The 18,893-nt window shown below is 36.4% G+C and overlaps 1 protein-coding gene across 1 annotated transcript in view; it reads right to left on the bottom strand.

The window, feature by feature from the left end:
- Nucleotides 1-1,430: 1,430 nt before the first annotated feature.
- LOC121421539 (oxysterol-binding protein-related protein 8-like) overlaps nucleotides 1,431-18,893 on the bottom strand; it is a 39,871-nt gene continuing 22,408 nt past the window's right edge. Inside the window, exons 5-18 of the mRNA XM_041616283.1 lie at nucleotides 18,208-18,436; nucleotides 17,328-17,488; nucleotides 16,207-16,385; nucleotides 15,258-15,339; nucleotides 14,570-14,668; nucleotides 13,642-13,837; nucleotides 12,466-12,563; nucleotides 11,700-11,789; nucleotides 11,018-11,053; nucleotides 9,739-9,839; nucleotides 7,935-8,120; nucleotides 6,691-6,844; nucleotides 5,300-5,438; nucleotides 1,431-3,548 (exon numbers count right to left, since the gene is read on the bottom strand). Of these exons, the coding sequence (XP_041472217.1) occupies nucleotides 3,298-3,548; nucleotides 5,300-5,438; nucleotides 6,691-6,844; nucleotides 7,935-8,120; nucleotides 9,739-9,839; nucleotides 11,018-11,053; nucleotides 11,700-11,789; nucleotides 12,466-12,563; nucleotides 13,642-13,837; nucleotides 14,570-14,668; nucleotides 15,258-15,339; nucleotides 16,207-16,385; nucleotides 17,328-17,488; nucleotides 18,208-18,436 (2,001 nt within the window). The 3' untranslated portion in view covers nucleotides 1,431-3,297. The remainder of the gene's footprint in view (nucleotides 3,549-5,299; nucleotides 5,439-6,690; nucleotides 6,845-7,934; nucleotides 8,121-9,738; nucleotides 9,840-11,017; nucleotides 11,054-11,699; nucleotides 11,790-12,465; nucleotides 12,564-13,641; nucleotides 13,838-14,569; nucleotides 14,669-15,257; nucleotides 15,340-16,206; nucleotides 16,386-17,327; nucleotides 17,489-18,207; nucleotides 18,437-18,893) is intronic.

The following is an 18,893-nucleotide window of genomic DNA, read 5'->3' as shown; positions in this document are numbered from 1 at the left end:
AAGCTCATGAAGAGTTTATAATTCTATGTATAATTACTGATTTTATGTTTTTTCTATTTTGAAGTACTCCTCTTCTCTAGGCAAGGAAACAAAATTACATAGGAGCTGGGGTAGATATAGCCCCCAAAATGCTCAAAAGCACTGGAACTCCCCATTTATAGCAATGTAAAATTTCATCCAATGTTGCAGATTTAGGCAAAGATTAGGGAAAGATTAATCATCCACGGGGCAAAAGAATAATTATTTTCCAGCTGGAATGGTAATTGAACTAATAAATTTTTTGGCAACATAACACTGATTAGATGTCAGAATCATGGGACATATTGGCCGGAATTCTTACGTAGATTTCGTGTGTAAATTACACTTATTTTACTGCATATATGTCCAAAAAAAAAAAAGAAGTCCAATGCTGATGTGCGCTTTTGTCATAGTGCGCCAAATTGACGCCTGTTGCCGTGGCTATCCGCGCTATTTTATTCACGAGTCCACTCTTCAAACAGTGGACTCATGAATAAAATAGCGTATATAATGAATGGTAACAGGTTTTATACAAGCGCCGATACGCGCTAAATTAAGCGTAATTTATACAGGAAATCTGCATAAACCATGGATTCAACTATTGGTTTTCAAAACCACCTTCGTGAATTTGGGCCAATGTATGGAGAATGGAAATGAGATGTGTCTGGGAGGAATAAGAATCTAAGGATGATGTATCCAGAAACAGGCCATCAATTTCAGTTTAATTCTAGGTCAAAATATCAAATATAAATCTAGTTATTGGTTGCCAATTGAAGGCGATGGCAATTGCTCTGTTTTGCTTCTAGGTACAGAATTCTTTGCCCTGCAACATAATAATTAGGCTAGACCATAGGTCTTACAAGGAGGTATCAAAGTGAATTCTGACCCTGATTGGTTGACCATTTCCTTTAATGGCAGTAAGAACATCTCTGATTGTTTGCACTGACTACAATGTACAACCAATCGTGTACGATCAATCGCAAAGCTTTGGGAGCCAATTTCAAAATCAAAATCACTAATTCAGTTGCTAAATCCCATCCAAATTGCAATCTTGGCCATACTTTACAGGCCATTACTTATTAATTGTTTATCTATGATGTCACCAACTAAAGGACCACCATACTGTATAATAATGGCCTATTATGGGAATTATGGTTTTCTTGTGTAGTTTACTGCTACTATTGTTGCTTTCAGGCAGTTTTTATGACAAATCTCCTTCATCTCTCGCATTTTTTAGATCGTGATCTCCTTAACTACTTTTAGCGACATCCATTACATTTTAAAAGCTCAAGCATAGTTTCCTTTACACTAGGTAGAGATATGGTATTCTTTCCCTATTGTCAGAAACAAATTTTTAAACTTTAAATGATATTTTTTTTAATCTCTTAAAAGTTTTAAACTATTTCATTTCCCAGGTGACTGAAATAAGAGGTATCTTCACCCAGGCTTACAGTATTCTTAATCTGCGTATCAAAACAATTACATTTATAATTAATTCAATTCACAAGTGATATGCTTATCAACGTTACAACACATCAATTTATCGTCTAGTGAAACTACAGACACTCGATTACAATTTCTACAATAAAAAATATATCTTTTTGTTCATTTAGATGGCTCTATCAATGTAGGAAGAATCATTGGTCAACAAACGACGATGAGTACTTACCGTTAAAAAACACTACATCAAAATAACGTACATAGAGCTAAAGCTTTTATATAAAAACATACAAGTCCTTCGCAAACTCTCGGAACAAAATGGCGAGTTCAAATTTATATACACGTACATGTATTGTAGATATGTTCATCGCAAAGTTTGCACACTTGCCCTACTGGTTAAATTATTTCACAATAACCGTTGTCATCATTATCATTATTATAGTGTTAAATAAGGTAAATAGAAATCAAGAAAACACAGAATGATTTGTATGTTAATACTTTAAATCAATGTGGGAATAAAAATCAAATTTACAAGGCAATAATGACTCAAGTATCCTTGACTTGACTGCATGAGTATTAAAGGAACAGCTACGCTCCAAGAAATGAAAATCTTTATTCCTAGATTTGAAAGAGTGGACTTACATAGCATTCAATGCATCCATTACTGAGATAAGACTTGTTAGTAATCAACATCAATCAATAAATTAATCTAAAAATTCATGTAACAATATGCGAATCAGTATGCTTACAACTGACATACTCCAAGGTTGCCCACTGACCTACGATCTAAAGTGAATGTTTTCCAACATCCCCACAATGTCCAAAAATACATGTCGGTGATAGATTACTGCTATGATAAATCTGAGGTCCATATCTGTATAGCTCCTTTTTTTTTTACTGTTTCCTAATATCTCAAAAATCTTATTTAGATTCATTATAATATTTCACCTAGAATGCTAAGTATTAATGGCTGCCCACTGACACCAAACAATCTTTGTCTTGTCCATAAAAGAGAGATAAATAAAAATCAATAAAACAAAGTATCATTCATGTATAAGGTATATAAACTTACAACCAAAACCATTATTGCAATGTGTATGGTTTTTTAATTTGAAAAAGAAAATTAATAAATCAAACATTTATTTTTCAGTTTTTCTCAGACACACAAACCATATACTGGAATACATCGATGAATTGGCCTTTTTTCTTTTACATCAAATCAGTACGCTCCTCCTGTTTTGATCAGAATAGATCTATCACAGTTTCGGACCTGGTAAGACAAAACTTAACAATTGATCAGGGATCCGTTGCAGAAAGAGTTGCGTTTAAACGCAAGTCAAAAATATCGATCGCAAGTCCAAAATGCGCGCTGTTGATTGGTTGAAAATCAAGTTACGCATGATTTTTAGAGTTGTGATTGATTGCAATTCTTTCTGCAATGGGCCCCAGAGGATGAATTCAAGTAATTACAATTGATTTGACTGATCATTTTTACAATCGATTGTGGTGTTTGTTACTTTACCCGACTGCTGAGAAAGCATGAATACTTGTTAGTAACCAACCAAAGGAACGACAGGTTAAGGTCCTCTCCAAGGGACCTGGTAAGGAGGATAAAAGCCTTCTTACCAATGGGCACTAGATCAATGACTTGGTTTTGAACCCAGGACCTTGACCGCCACATCACAGCTCTACAAATTGAGCTACCATGCCTCCTAAATGGTTAAAATCAATTGTAAATGATTGCTTTATCAATTGCCAAGCTTGGTGCTACCAGACCCTAATCAAAACATCAACCTGAACAATAAATCACAGATGTCACGACGAAACATACCAACTCACTCACGATCTTAGGAAATACGCCGAGACTATCTGACCGAGGACGAGAAACGCGGCAAGCATGAACCAATCAAACCGAGAGAGGGCGCCAGAGGAAGCACGTGATTGGGATTGTTGTTGGACCATGAACGCCAGTCTACTGTTGATTGTCTTGAGCTCTTTCTGGACCGAGTCGGAACCTTCCTTGATCGGACCGATGATGTCCTCAACACGGACTCCAGAGGGCGCTCTAGCACCGGATTTCTGACTAGACACTGCAGAAGACAAAGGATTAAAAAACAAAACTCATAAGTTTCAACTAATCTAACAAACATACATATTCTAAGTTTCAATTCAACCAATTCAACGTCAGAACCGATGATGTCTTCAACCTGCACTCCAGAGGGTGCTCTACTTCCAGACTACTGGCTGGACTCTGTTGAGTTTCAGTAAATATTAAGATTTTTAAAGTTTCAATTCATTGTCTAATCAGGCGAATGAAGTCCTCCATTTGCACTTCTGCGGGCGCTGTGTTACCCAACTTATGACTGGACTCTTGAGTAGACAAAGGATCAGAAAAAAAGTTCATGATAAGATTCAAGTACAGTCCGACCTCTCTTATTCGGCCTCCCCTTATCCGGATCTCTCTATTATCCGGACGCACACTTGCCAAGATTTAAATTTTTTTTTTTTAGATAATCTAGTACCGGTACGTGAGGAAATGAGATTTCAATCTAAACTCAATCCTATACGTAAACTCACTTTGATTATATATATTTCCAACATAGTCACCCTACACCAAACATATTTTTCACGAAAATATCTCACCCATATCACCAAAGAACTTTAGGAATGATAATTTCCAGTAAATCAGGGTGCAGCGCAAACATCTCATCACGTTTCTATTTTTGCTTCACGGGAAAAATCAACACATGTCTTGCTAGCTAATTTTAGGCCTCAATACGGACAGCGCCATCTTTCATGTTTGAGCCTACAGTCAGTGTAACAATGTCTGACATCGCGAAGCTGCGATACCCGCTGCGATGAACTAATCTTAAAACTTGGTTTCATCGAGTCATTCTCTTTCTTTCGAGGTATGCTCGATGTATACCTCAGTCATTTTAGCAGGTAAATTATCCATGAGTTTTGGCCATCGATCGATTTAATTTCCATAAAAACAATGCCTATAATTTGCACTGACTCTGCAGTGAGTATTGTCTTTACCGTACGCCCACCACAAAAGTGTAGCTACCGCCGGTGGCCTGGGGAGGCAGCCGGCAGCGCAGCTGCGTGTATTTAATATTGGGTCTCCCAGATCCGGATAAATCCCTTATCCCGATTGGTGCTGGTCCCAACGTGTCCGGATAAGAGAGTTCGGACTGTACATTCATTTTCAAAGTTTTCAATTCATTGCCAGATTACACCAATGACTGAACCCCAACTTCAAGAGGCACACTATAACCCGACTTTCATCTAGAATTTTAGGGAGATAAAAGATCAGAAAATAAAGTTCAGTAAATCTAAAGAGAATTAATTTTCAAAGTTTCAATTCCTCATCCAATTCGAACGATTTCATCAACCCAGACTACAGAGGACACACTATTATCTAACTCCTGACTGAAAACTTAAGACAAAAGATCAAAAATCATAGCTCATGTTTAGCTTCACTAAATCTAAAAAATATTGATTTTTAAAGTTCAATTAAAAGGTAAAAATTCACGTAAATTCAAGTAAAGTTACATCAATAGAAATCATGCTTGTGAAAGTTGAAGTATAAAAGATACATGTTAGGGTTGAGTTAAAGATTACAAGTAAAATTACATCAATAGAAACGTGTTTTGTGAAAAATGAAATCTAAAAGATTCATGTTAGGGTTGAGCTAAAGATTACGTTTCTTTTAATTAGATAAGAAAATCAGGATATGAAAAAAAACATTTGGGGAGAGGACGCTTAAAAGGTGTTTCATGTGAATTTCCACAAAAAAAAAAACTGGGAACAAATGTAAGAAGTGGTAACTTTTTTTTACCTTCAATGTCGTCTGTTACATCTGAATTTTCGATGGATGAATCATCGCTTTCTCCGCTCGCTGGGTCCGGCGACCCACTACCGATGCGTGATCGTCCCTGCTTCTTCTTGTTATGGGCGTGCTTCAGAGAAGCATTCCGCTAAAATAAGGAAAAAAAAGAAAGAAAAAAGAAGTGATAACTTTTATTCATATAGCCCATGGGAGAATTTGTGGGACTATGTAGACAAAAATTTAAAGAGAGAGCTCTAACAGTCATAATTGTGAAAAAAATCCCATTCCTTATTTCTTTTTGTCATACTTCCTAACTTCAAGTCACATTTTTCCTTAGAATTTTGGAAAGCATGCCCAAAAAGAAAAAAAAAGAAGGAAAAAAAAAAAAAAAAAGGGGGGGATCATGTTTCGTGTCATTTCCCCTTAAAAACCCTACTAAATAGGCTGAAATCCTACTAATTGGCAGCTCTATATTAAAGGAGAAGTATAGTAGATGAAATGGAAATTAGACCAACTAGGCATCAGACTGCATGACAGTAGACCCAATAAAGTATTAGTACATTTGATGGTTAGACAAACAGCAATCAAAACAACTGATAGTACACTAAATGGCCTGTATTCTGAAGTTGGGTTTAACTTAGACCGTGGTCTAATTCTGTGCTAAAATTATGGGAAGCCAAATATGTCAAAATTTTCCTTACATTACATGTTTCTTATGCTCATTGTGCTCTTTCCTAACTCATGAATGGTGAAGAAAGTTATCTTATATAACTTTCCGAAACAGTTAAGAATGATTTGAGCGAAAAATGAGCCAATACATTTATATTATATTGTTAGAGATTTATGCAACTATTGGCTGTCCATAGTTAAACCACAACTTTAAAGCTGAGTCTAAATATACCTGACTTCAGAATACGGGCCAATGGGTTTACCTCATGTGATGATCAGAGAGTTAGACCAACTGCTTTTAGACCAAGTGGATACAAACTAAAAAAAAGGTCTATTCTATTCAGTTTTTTTCCTCAATGACCAGCAGCATATAAGAACATATTCTAAAGTAAGGTTTAACTAAGACCACGGTCTAACTCTGTACTAAAATATGGGGAGCCAAAAGTTCAAAATTCTTTTAATGTAGTATATTTCCTATGTTGAGTATTTTGTTTCCTTTTACTTTTATAATGAAGTAACTCTATGATCAGATCCATCGCAACTCTTTGTAAGACGTGGCCCAGTTATCATTCCCAGACAATTATGAACGATTTGGGTGCCATATGAGTGAATAATTTGAATGTGTACTGTTAGGAATTTATGCTCCAATTGGCTCTCCATACAGGGTTGTAATTTAAACCTGAGTTCAGAATACGGGCCTTAGTAGCCCATCTGGGCCTTAGCAGCCCTACCTTCAGTCTTTGTTCTGTTGGTCCATTGCGTCTGTTCGGTAAGCTCACGATACTAGTGGTCCTAACAATCTGTGTTCTATGTCTGGTTCTCGTCTGTATCACGCCATCCACTTCAAACTGCTCAATGTCATTCAAGATATCCCATGGTCTCGTACTGAAAATAAAACATTGGAAATTAATATAACAGAGCTGCCAACCTGAACAAGAATATTTCAGTATTATAAAAGCTGAAAATCAGTATTTTGGTGAGGAAATCAGTATTTTCAAAGAAATACATAGGACAACGCATAAAACTGCAACTTAAGAAATCAGTATTTTGCATGAAACCATCAGTATTCTTCTCATTTTTTAGTACTAAATACTGAAAATCCATACTACTTGGCAGCTCTGATATAATGATCAAATTCATTTGCCTAGGTTAGGCAAATTCAGTTACTAGTGTATAACCATCTTCAGTGGACTTGAAGCACACCTATGCCACAAACTTTGATAAGTATCAGTTATAAATAAATAAATCCACCTTTGTGAATTCCATGTTTAGAATGAATACTTCTGCACATTTACAGGACTTGTAGCGTTCTGTACCATTAAAGATAAATTCCAGTTGTGGTAATGATTTCAAGATGAGTTCGTACAGAATCCAATGAAATGACCACCAAAGTGTCTGTTTGTATAAACAAAAAATATGTGCCGAAGGATTCTGGAAGAAATTGCTGGGAAATTAGCAAATAAGCAAAAGATTCGGGTCAAGTGTCGGGCGGACATTCAAAGCAATAACAATACACTGTCCCACGTGCGCTTTTCTGTGTTAGTGATCTTCAGTGTGAACATTTTCAGCATAGATTTCAAGATTTCAAAAAGCTCAGTTTATGTAACTGTACCAGATCAAGATCCATGAAGATATAGTGACAATTAAGTTTGGTTTCACACACTTTCTTGTGAAATCAGTTTTTAATGCAACTACTTTCATTTATCTTTAATGAAGTTGTTAAGATATTTAATATGACATGCAAACATGTTTTTGTAATTACCAAATGTTCTCTTCATTGCACAAAAATATACTGCTTTATATCTTATTGATATTATTCTTATTAGTTTGTTATATTTTCTTTATTGTTTTTCTTTTTTGCCAACAGTAATTATGTGATGTTTTCTTTGTAATCATGAAAATCAACAAAACATACATATAAAAAAAAAAGTTCTTGAAACAAACCACAAATAGGGGGCACATTGTCTCGACTTACTCCATATGTTTATAGATCCAATCACCGGTGATGTCGTCTCTTTCAAAGAGCTTTGGTACCCATTCAACCATCTTAATCTTCCTTTCCTTGTGACCATTCCTCTGCTGTTCTTCCAAAATGAACTTCTCCTTGGTGGCGTCGTGGACGTCTCCTTTGCCGAGTGCAGCCGTCACGTGCCGCCATAACCTAAAATCAAACCGGCCATCCATGTGAAGTGATTATACAATTACAAACTAATTACAATCACTATCATTTATAGTGACTTTTACATTATTTTACCCCTTCTTTTCTTATTCTTCCTATTTCTCTTTCTTCTCTTCCTTTCCATTTTCTCCTTCTTTCTTTCTCCTTCCCTCTCCCCTTATCCTCCTTTCTTTTCCTCTTACTCCCTCTCATCCGACCTGTTTCTTCTCCTTCGTTCTGTAATAAATTAATTCTACTACTAATTCTACTATTCTTGTTCTACTACTAATACCGTATGGGAACTAGTATTCAACCCGGCACAATTCAAAGATTTTGACATATTCCCCAAAATATTTAGAAATATGGAATCTATCTTAATTTAAAATCTTTGTTATTTCCAGGGTAATCTTTTGTCGGTATTTTCTTTATCAATCTGTCAACTATATGCGCATAAGGATCAAATTATACGGCGATGACCTTTTGCACTGAAAGGCACTAGTATTCAACCTAGTGAGGATAGAAAGCAAATCTCAAAAGGGTTTAGATTGCTAAATTAGATCTAGATCTATATAAGTCTCTAGCTTTGATTGATTCCGTTTGCTCTCATCTCAAATGGTCTAGTCCATAGTCGGATGGGACCAGTGCAGCTGGAATGACAGGGCCATCTTTCATCGCTAGGTTGAATACTAGTGCCGGCGGATTGAATACTAGTGCCAAAAACCGTCGCCGTATAATTTGATCGCCCGCGCACACAGTCGACTGGTTGAAGAAAAAATAATGGAAAAAGAATAACCAGTATTTGCTCTTGAAAATAAGACGGGTTTGAAATTCAGGTGATTTCTATATTTCTCTATATTTGAGGAAACTCTCCAAACGGGTTGAATACTAGTGCCCTTACGGTACTATTACCACCACCACCACAATAATAATTACTACAACTCTGGCACACTACTAACACTACAACAATTACCACTACTCGTGCCACCACTGCCACTACCACTACTTTAACCACACCTGCAACCAATTCAAAAACTATTACTACATTATACAACTAGTTAACCCTAAACTAGTTAACCCTAAATAGACTGGGCTTATTCGATGCCTAAGAAGACTGGGGGGGGGGCTGATTCAGCCCCACCTTATGATCTCGGCCGTCGATCGCGACGAAACTTGGCACGCGCGTTACCAATGGCACAATCTACAAAACTACAAGATCAAATTCTGCGAAAAATGTCATTGCTAATTAATTATGCTAATTTATGCACAAAATCAAAATTTTGCTTTAATTAACTAAATGATGCCCCTAATATGCTAATTTTTGGTACACACTTTATATGAATCTGATCAAATGTACTTCAAAAAAATTTCAAAATCACATTTATTTTCTTATGTATTTTATTGTTTTCTAAATTTCTTATGTATTTCTTTGTTTTTTGACTTTCTGTTTTTTATTGTTTTTCCAATGGAAATTGTCAGGGACTTTATTTGGACCATAAATATGATGGAATTAATTGATTTCAATCAGTAAAAGGAAAAATAAGGATACATTTATGAATTTTGGCTAAAAACTCTATTTGCATCAGATTTGTACACAAATTCACGTATTAGAGTTCATACTCACTTCTCTGATTCATTCTCTGCTTGTTCATCAAACATGACCGTTGACCTTCTTAACCTGCTGTTCTTTACTTCCGGTGTCACTGCCCAGAACAGTTCAGAATTCTGAATGAAATTATTTAAAAAATCATTTTATTTATTTCAGAAAGATAGTATATTAATTTCAGAAAAAACATTTTCAGTTCAGTAAAAAAACACATTTACTACAAAGAATAATATGGAATTATATATGTACATTAAAAAACACATAGTGAAGAAAAAAAATGGTATAATTGAATAGTTCTAAATAATTTGTTTTTTAAAGTATACCTCTATTTCAGAAAAGAAACATTTTTGGTCACTGCCCAAAACAGTTCATAATTCTAAATTCATAATTTTTTAACTATGAAAGTGGGTTGCTAAAATGAAAATTGTCATAAATTTGAGTAGTAAGAGTTGATTAATTCAAGTGTTTGGAAACTTGTTACTTCATTCATTTTACTTCATTTTACATAATTTCACAAATTTATGATGTTTCTTCCTAATAATCAACTTGAGCTTGTAACTTTGTAATGCACATGGAGCCCTAACTAGGAGCCTTGCTTCTTTTACCTCCCTAATCATTTTTTTTTTTACTCTGTATTGTTTTGATGTACATGTATTGTTCTTTGAATATCTATATTATATTGCATGGCTCAGAATGGAATAGTTTTGGGCAAATATTCCACTCATCTGCGATTCATGGAATATTGGCCCAAACGAGTGGAATATTTTTGATGACATAAAGCCATCCAATATAATTATTAACATCTATCCCCCCCCCCCCCCCCGCCAAAAAAAAGAGGGAGAAATTTGATTGAACAAGTCATATCACATAAATAAGGCATCATCACTTCTCTGGAAGATCAAATTTGCGACTTGAATGTAGTTCATTGAGACGTCATTGAGTGTCGTGCTCTTATCCTGCGCATCGAATTGTTTTCATTGTTGTACGCGTTGCATATTTTACGCATTCGCGCATGCACACTATACTGTTGAATACTGTATGCTCTCATATTCAATAAGAAATTTAGTTCAGGAGCCTATGGGATATTCGTCGGATTTCTATCCTGTTTAGGGATACGCACTGATACTGCATGAGCAATTGATGCAGAACAAAATACATGATTTTAATGCATCGGTAAAACGATCTGTAAATTTATCTTGTTTCTAAAAAGAATTGAATCAAATGAATGACATGAAAAATCTATCTACTACACAGAAAATTAAAATTATTTCAAAAAAAATCTAACTGATGAACTCACCTCTGTTCTCTTGTCTTTGATGAAGACTTCTTCATCCTATGAAAAAAAAATATCAAAAACATTTTGAAAAAAAGGGTAGTCAAGTAAAACTCTTCTACAAGAATGGTGATGATAATGATGGTGATAATGATAGTGATAATGATGATAATGGTGATAGTGATAAAGATGATGATGATGATAGTGATAATGATGATGATGATAATGATGATGAAGATGATAATGATGATGATAATGGTGAAGATGATGATAATGATGATGAAGATGATGATGAAGATGACGATGAATATGATGATGGTGTTGATGATGATAATGATGATGATAATTAACATTGACACTTGTGATGTTTATGATTTTATTAATGGTGATGATGATGGTGATGATGATGATGATAACCATGATGATGATAATGCTGATAATTAACCATGACAAATGTGAAGTTTATGATTTTATCAATGGTGATGATGATGATCATGATATTCATGATAAATGGTGATGAAGATGAACAATAAAAATTGAGATGATTCTGATAGTGATGGTGACAAAATGATGATTCTGTTGCTAACGCCGATGATAACAGTGACCATACTCCTGCTAGAGATGATCATGATGATCATCATCGTAATGAACGATACATCATATTACAAAACAAATGGATGGCATCAATGAATAACCAGAGACTTACCCATTTTCCGCTGAGTGTTGCTAACGTTTCCTTGCCAAATTTAATCTTCCCGTTGATCTGATTCGATGAATCACTACCTCCCAAGAATGGCTGAAAATGATTTTTAAAAGATAAATAATCTGGTTTATAACAGGTTTGTCAGCTTGGTGCTGATAATCTAGTCTGCACACACAGACCCTTTTGTTTTTGCAATTCGCATCACACACAATGCAGAGTCTAAAGTAGTGAGACTAGATTCACCATGTACTGTGGCTGGCTCTACACAGACCGAGAGCTTCTGGCTACCTAGAGGTTGGATTCATGTCACATTTTTTTCTTTCCAGAATCTGTTTCCTATAAAAACTATAAAATATTACAAAAAAATTATAATGATAATAATAGGCATTTATATATCGCCATCTATCTAGAAATATTCTATTCTGAGGCGCACAAGAAAAGAAAGTACGAGAAAGTTTGGATGAGTGTCAAAGTGCCAATAACTGATACTGTCAGAAAAGAACATACTTCAGTTTAGATTTGAAGGTCTCCAGTGATGGTATAATTCTTAAATTATTCCAGAGAGAAGGTGCCGACGCAGAGAAAGCCCGAGCAACATATGCTACACGTGTCTTGGGAGTCTTAGGAAGTTGCTGGTGTGATGATCTCAGGCTACAAGCTGGTGAATAAGGCATGACAAGGTCTTGTAGATATCTTGGTGTCAAACCATTTAACACTTTCCAAGTGAGGAGTATTTAAAATAAAATCATGGATTAAAAAAAAAACGTACCTTGAGCTTGAATTCAATTTCAGTTCTGTATCCAGTCTTCTCACATTCCAGAGTCACTTTGCCTCCATACTCCATTGTCAGTGTGCCATAAAGAATACCTGCAAACAGTACATGAATTATCAAATAAATATGCATTTTGACCTGGTGGGTGTTTCATAAAACTGTACACAAGTCACAGGCAACTTTACAAATGACTGGTGATCCCTTCTTGCCATTAGCGATACACACTAGACTTTCATTGCTTTTGCTTTAGTTCCTAAGAAAGGGTCACATTATTATATATGTACAAACAGCTTTAAAATCAGCCAGATTTTGAGAAGGTTGTGATCAGACAGATGCTTGGTGAAATACTCAGTTGGGGTGGGAGGGGAAATGTCAAGTGACTAAGTATGGTTTGTCATTACGTTTACATTCATTCTTTATTTCAGTTTGCTAAATTTTGTCTTTTTTAAAGTTTATATGTTAGAAATACATAGTGATAGATAGACATAGCTTGGAGAATTGGTCACTAAAAAAAGCAATTTTTTACATTAGTTTCTATCACATTGTCAATTTAGGGCATTTCCATTAAAATCTTTCTAATATTTTTACTAATAAGATAATATTGCATTTAGAGCAATGCAGTTTTGAGTTGATTTTTATTCTATTTTCTTCTGTTGTCTTTCATTTGAGTTTTAGAGTTGTACATCAAATGCGAGTGGGTTATGGAGAAATGCCAGTTGTGGTAAATGAATAACAGAATTCAATTAATGGCCACCCACAAGTGTGTATGTGTAAATAAATAAATATGTGCCAAATGGCTTTGGAAGAAAATTTGTAATTGCTGAGAAATGAGAAAAATAAACACGGAATTCCATCAAATGTCAGGGTTTTTTTTACAAACAATATTAATACATTGTCCCACATGTGCTTTTCTGTTTTAATGATCACAAGTCTTGTCAGTTTTCAGCTAAGATTTCATGATTTCACAAAGATATATTTATGTATCAGATTTAGCTCTATGATAATAGGGTAATGATTAACCTTGATTTTAAAAACTTTCTTATGAAATAATTGTTTGCAGCAACTACATTCTTTTATCTTTAATCCATAAAATATTTACTTTCTTCCTGAATGGGCTAACAAAAAACGGAGAAGACCAAGTGGTGATAAGACCATATGGCAATCTAATCTTACCTTTACAGTTGGCATACGGCATCGTGATGAGATAATCCTCGCCCCGCCCTAGTAGCATGAGTTTCCCGACCCCGTCCATGACGGCACAGACCGAGTTCCCGTAAAACTTGCTCTTGGCGAGAATGCTTCCGCTGATGCAGAAGCCTTCTTTCCTGTTCGTGATGTAGAATGCCGTGACTGGAGGATGATGGGATACCTGAAATTATCAAGGAAGTAAAAAAAAATATGAGAAATAGGGTTGCACTAATACTTGGGATACTAGATTATCACTATTTGACGTCAGGTTTAAAGATAAATTCCAGTTGTGGTAACGATCTCAAAATGACTTTTTACAGAATCTAATATAATGACCACCCAAGTGTCTGTTTGTATGAATAAATATGTGCCAAAGGATTCTGGGATAAATTGTGTAATTGCTGAGAAATAAGCAAAATAAGCGCGGATTCGGTCACTTCCGTCGGGTCTTTATTCCAGCAATAATAATACACTGTCCCACGTGTGCCTATCTGTGTTGGTGATCTTCAGTGTAAACGTTTTTCAGCGTAGATTTCAAGATTTCACAAAGTTCAGTTTATGTAACTGTACCAGATCTAGATCCTCGATGATATTCTGACAATTAAGCCTGGTTTTACAGACTTTCTCATGAAATCAGCATTTACTGCAACTACTGGAATTTCTCTTTAACTTAGGCCATGGTCTTATAGGACTTTGCAAGAAACTTTCTCTTATTTTATTATGCTTGTGTATTTGACATTTTTGTATTTACATGTACAATGATATCCATTCTTTTCTAATAGAAAAAAAAATCAAATCAATTGATTTAAGGCCTGTTCGAATTCTCTGAAGAACAATTTTCTGATTTTAAGGCAAGTGTGAATGCACCCAGCACTACACAGTATTGGCGAGGTAAATTTCATTTTGCACTTACCTGTTCTGCGATGTAGAATGTCCTTGTTTTAGTCTTTGGATGTTCCCATAAACAACGGAATGTTTCACCTATGATAGGATTATATGGTTTCTTCAAACCCTAAACAGAGCGAGAAAAGAAGAAATAGAAGAATACGAAATGGTGGAATTCATCCTCAACCTATTGATCGGTGGGGAATAGCATCTGTACATGAACTGTAAAAGGCCATTTGATATAAACCATCAAAAGCATTCTTTACACCAAGATATCTGTGAAAAATTTCATAAGCTATGGTAAAAAACTCGGAAAATAGTTTGATCCACAATGAGTTTTCCTAGGTTTGTGGCCATAATACGTAGTTACCATGGCAACACAATTTTTGTCACATGCAAATAATCTTTTTTAAAGACCAATGTGCAGGCATGGCTCAAGGATTTTTCTAAAATCGGGTACATTATTTCCCCAGAATTAGACAAGGCAAAAAAAGTTCATCACTCACAAATGAATATCATTTTGTCTCATTTGTGTCCCGAATTTCATGAAAATTGGTTCAAATTTGAGGAAGTGGTTTGAACCAATAAATATTTTCAACACACCTACAGCCCCCCCCCACCTGAACGTAAGTACGCTGACTCCTGAATACCTCCTTTAAACAGAGAAGAGGAGAGGGAGGAGGATAAGAATTAAGAGGGAGGAGAATGGCACATACCTTTGGTTTCTTGTAGAATCCAGATAGATACCATCTGACTACTTCTTTCATTCTTGAAAAGGCATCATCTTCTTGCACAGCCCTGATAAAGAAAAAAGAAATTAAAGTAGTAAAATTGGCCAAATCTCATCGCATGCGCAGTATCTCTTTCAACAAACTTTGTCTGGTTAAGAAAATGTGGCAAGCAGTGGAAGGAACTTTTGATGAAAGGCCATTCTCAGTTATCAAACTGAATTTGATTCCACATTTTTTTTTAACTTTGGTTCTTTGTTACACTCACCATGAAAGATCCAAATAAAGATTCAAATTGCATGGTTCCAAGTAGTTGACAATCAAATTTGTTTTCAATCCAACGGAATTTGATCGCACATTTGGGCACTCACCTGGAGAGGATGACCGCATAGATATAGAAATCAGATAATTTGTCTAGGAATGACCTGGATTCCAGGACAAAAATAGCAATCAAAATGATTTTGCACATTTGAATACTCACCTGAAGATGATGTATTCATGGAGGTAGAAATCAGATAACTTGTCTAGGAACGACCTAGGTTCCAGGACAAAGGTTGGCAATCAAACTGAAATTGACTGCACATAGGCACTCACCTGGAGATGATGTCCGCATGGATATAGTAATCAGAGAGCTTGTCTAGGAACGACCTAGATTCCAGGACAAAGGTTGGCAATCAAAATGAATTTGATTGCACATTTAGGCACTCACCGGAAGATGATGTATTCAAGGAAGTAGAAATCAGATAATTTGTTTATGAATGACCTGGTTTCCAAGACGAAAATAGCAATCACATTGAAATTGACTGCTTGGTGGTCACTCATCTGGAGATGATGTCCGCATGGATATAGAAATCAGAGAGTTTGTCTAGGAACGACCTGGGTTCCAGGACAAAGGTTGGCAATCAAAGTGAAATTGACTGCACACTTAGGCACTCACCTGGAGATGATGTCCGCATGGAAGTAGAAATCGGAGAGCTTGTCTAGGAACGACCTGGGTTCCAGGACAAAGGTTGGCAAGACGACGCGGGATAGGTCCATTCCAGGTCGGACCTGTTTCATCAGGGTCCAGATAAGACTCTTGTTCTCCTCCCCTAATGTCTCAGTCTGGGAAATGTCCTGGAAGACAAATGAAGGTATTACAGATGATATTAATGCAAAAAATTGATTGGTTTGTATAATAAAGGGAAAGAAAAGAACTTTGAAATAATTGGTGGTGAACAAAAATTGGCTAGAAATTGGTTGCTACCCAACTTCCTGTAGACTAGTGCATTGTGGACCAAGGCTAGCAAAACAAACATTAGCAATTGATTGTACACTTTCATGACTAATTGTACTCTGTGGTCAATACAATCAATTGGAAAGATATTCTTCTATGATGGTTGCAAAGCTTTGCGTTACAATTCAAGAAGCTCTAGAAGGCTCACTTATTTTGTAAATGTTAATTTAATGTTTTTACAGCTCAACTTGTCTCTTTTGAAACATTCTCACTGTTGAGTGGCCAACGCGTAGATCCAGTGAAGCAAAATGTTAAGCTTTGTAACTGCAAAGGAAAGGGACCAAACACTCAGGTACCTTGTCAGAAGTCTTTGTCACGTCTTTTAGCAGGAATCCCTCTATGAAAGAATCATGCATTTTTCAATAGCGGCTTTCCTCCATTCCCCATTGTTTTGTCGTTGACGAGGTGTGAGGATTGGTAATGAAAGGCCACTTGTGGGATTCCCGTATGAAAGATACGGCTCTGACTTTTGGCAAGGTACCTCAATGGATTGGAATAACCCTCATTAAGTGATTTCAAGGCCGTGTTGGCCTTGGTGTTGGTGTTGAAATTTGAATTGCTTCCCCTAGCTCCAAAACTTATTCAGAATTTGTAAAACCGAACCAGATCACATTATTGACATCTCATTAGCTACAGAGTGACTTTTCGAGACCATCTTCATTTTATGTTTGGTGTTATAATCGTGTAAAAATTGACCTAACACCAACACCAAAAGGTCAACACTGAACTTGAAATCACCCATTGTGAATTCAAAAGAGGGAGAAAGCGAGTTTGTGACTTACAAGGCAGAGATCTTCTGAGGCACCTGGCATGTAGGTTGTTTCTCTGGTGTCCTGTTGAATGACTTCTAACGGGGCGAGCTCCTCCACCTCAGACACCTCCGATTCGCTCTTACTGTCATTGTCCTTCTCTCGTTCGTTGTCGAGGTCATCCTCGTCAAGACCTAGAAGGAAGAAATCAGTATTAACCAACTGAATGCTTAATACCCTGATTTCTATAGACTTTGGACAGGGAGCGTCCCATTCGAGAGCCGATGGCTTATGAGTGTGATTACAAGTTTGATGAATGAAGGATGTGATATTTGATATGATGATAACTATAGATTTCACACTCATGATCATCACGATCGTTATCATGACCATCGTCATTGTCAATATTATCAACATCAATCATCATCATCATCATCATCATCATCATCAATCATCATCATCACCATCACCACCACCACCATCATCATCACCACCACCACAATCATCATTACCATTATTTTTTTCATCTTCTTAAAAATCACCACCATCCTTCCTCTAACTCACCTTCATGCTTGAAGTGCTTGTTCTCTATCTCATTATCGTTAATCTTCTTCTCTTCATCATCATCATCACCATCATCTTCATCATCATCACCATCATCAATGATCATGATCATCATCATCATCACCAATATCATAAGTTTCACCATCCTTCCTCTAACTCACCTTCATGCTTGAACTGCTTGTTCTCTATCTCATTATCGTTAATCTTCTTCTCTTCATCATCATCATCATCTTCATCATCATCTTCATCATCATCACCATCATCTTCATCATCATCACCATCATCAATGATGATGATCATCATCATTATCACCAATATCATCAGTTTCACCATCCTTCCTCCAACTCACCTTCATGCTTGAAGTGCTTGTTCTCAATCTCATTATCGTTCATCTTCTTCTCTGCCGTCAAGCCGGCCGTATCATCCCTCATGGACCTCATCAGCAGACTAGAGCAACGCAGGGCAAGCTCCAAGGCGTCCATCCAGCACTTGCCGTCCGACTCAGATGGAGCTCGGAATATGAGATAGCTGCCGGGTAGCGGCTGTGTAATCGACCCCATCGTCTCGCCTTTCGGTCCCTGGAATACATATCAAGTTTAAAGATTTAGTTTTGGGCCTGGTTACACAAAACATAATAATTGATCGTAAAGTCGATCTGTATGCCTGATTACATGTGCACATAATTGCATACTTAATAAAGCATGAAAATAAGAATCAATCCTAACAATAAGTCCTAGGATGGATGGAGGGATGGATGGATGGATGGATGGAGGGATGGGTCAATGGATGAATGGAGGAATGGGTGGATGGTGGAATGGATGGATGGAGGGATAGATGGGTGAATGGATAGATGGATGGATGGGTCAATTGATGGATGCATTCATGGATGGATGGATGGAGAAAGGATAGTTGGATAGATGGGTCAATGGATGGATGGACGGATGCATGGACGGATGGGTGGATGGTTTTGATCAATGGATGGATAGAGGAATGAATGGATGGTGGAATGGATGGAGGGAGGGATGGATGCATGGA

This window comes from Lytechinus variegatus, chromosome 9 (genome assembly GCF_018143015.1).
Source record: "Lytechinus variegatus isolate NC3 chromosome 9, Lvar_3.0, whole genome shotgun sequence".
Lineage (NCBI taxonomy): Eukaryota > Metazoa > Echinodermata > Echinoidea > Temnopleuroida > Toxopneustidae > Lytechinus > Lytechinus variegatus.
Note: the sequence above shows the minus strand (reverse complement) of the source record. Positions and strands in the feature narration are given on the sequence as shown.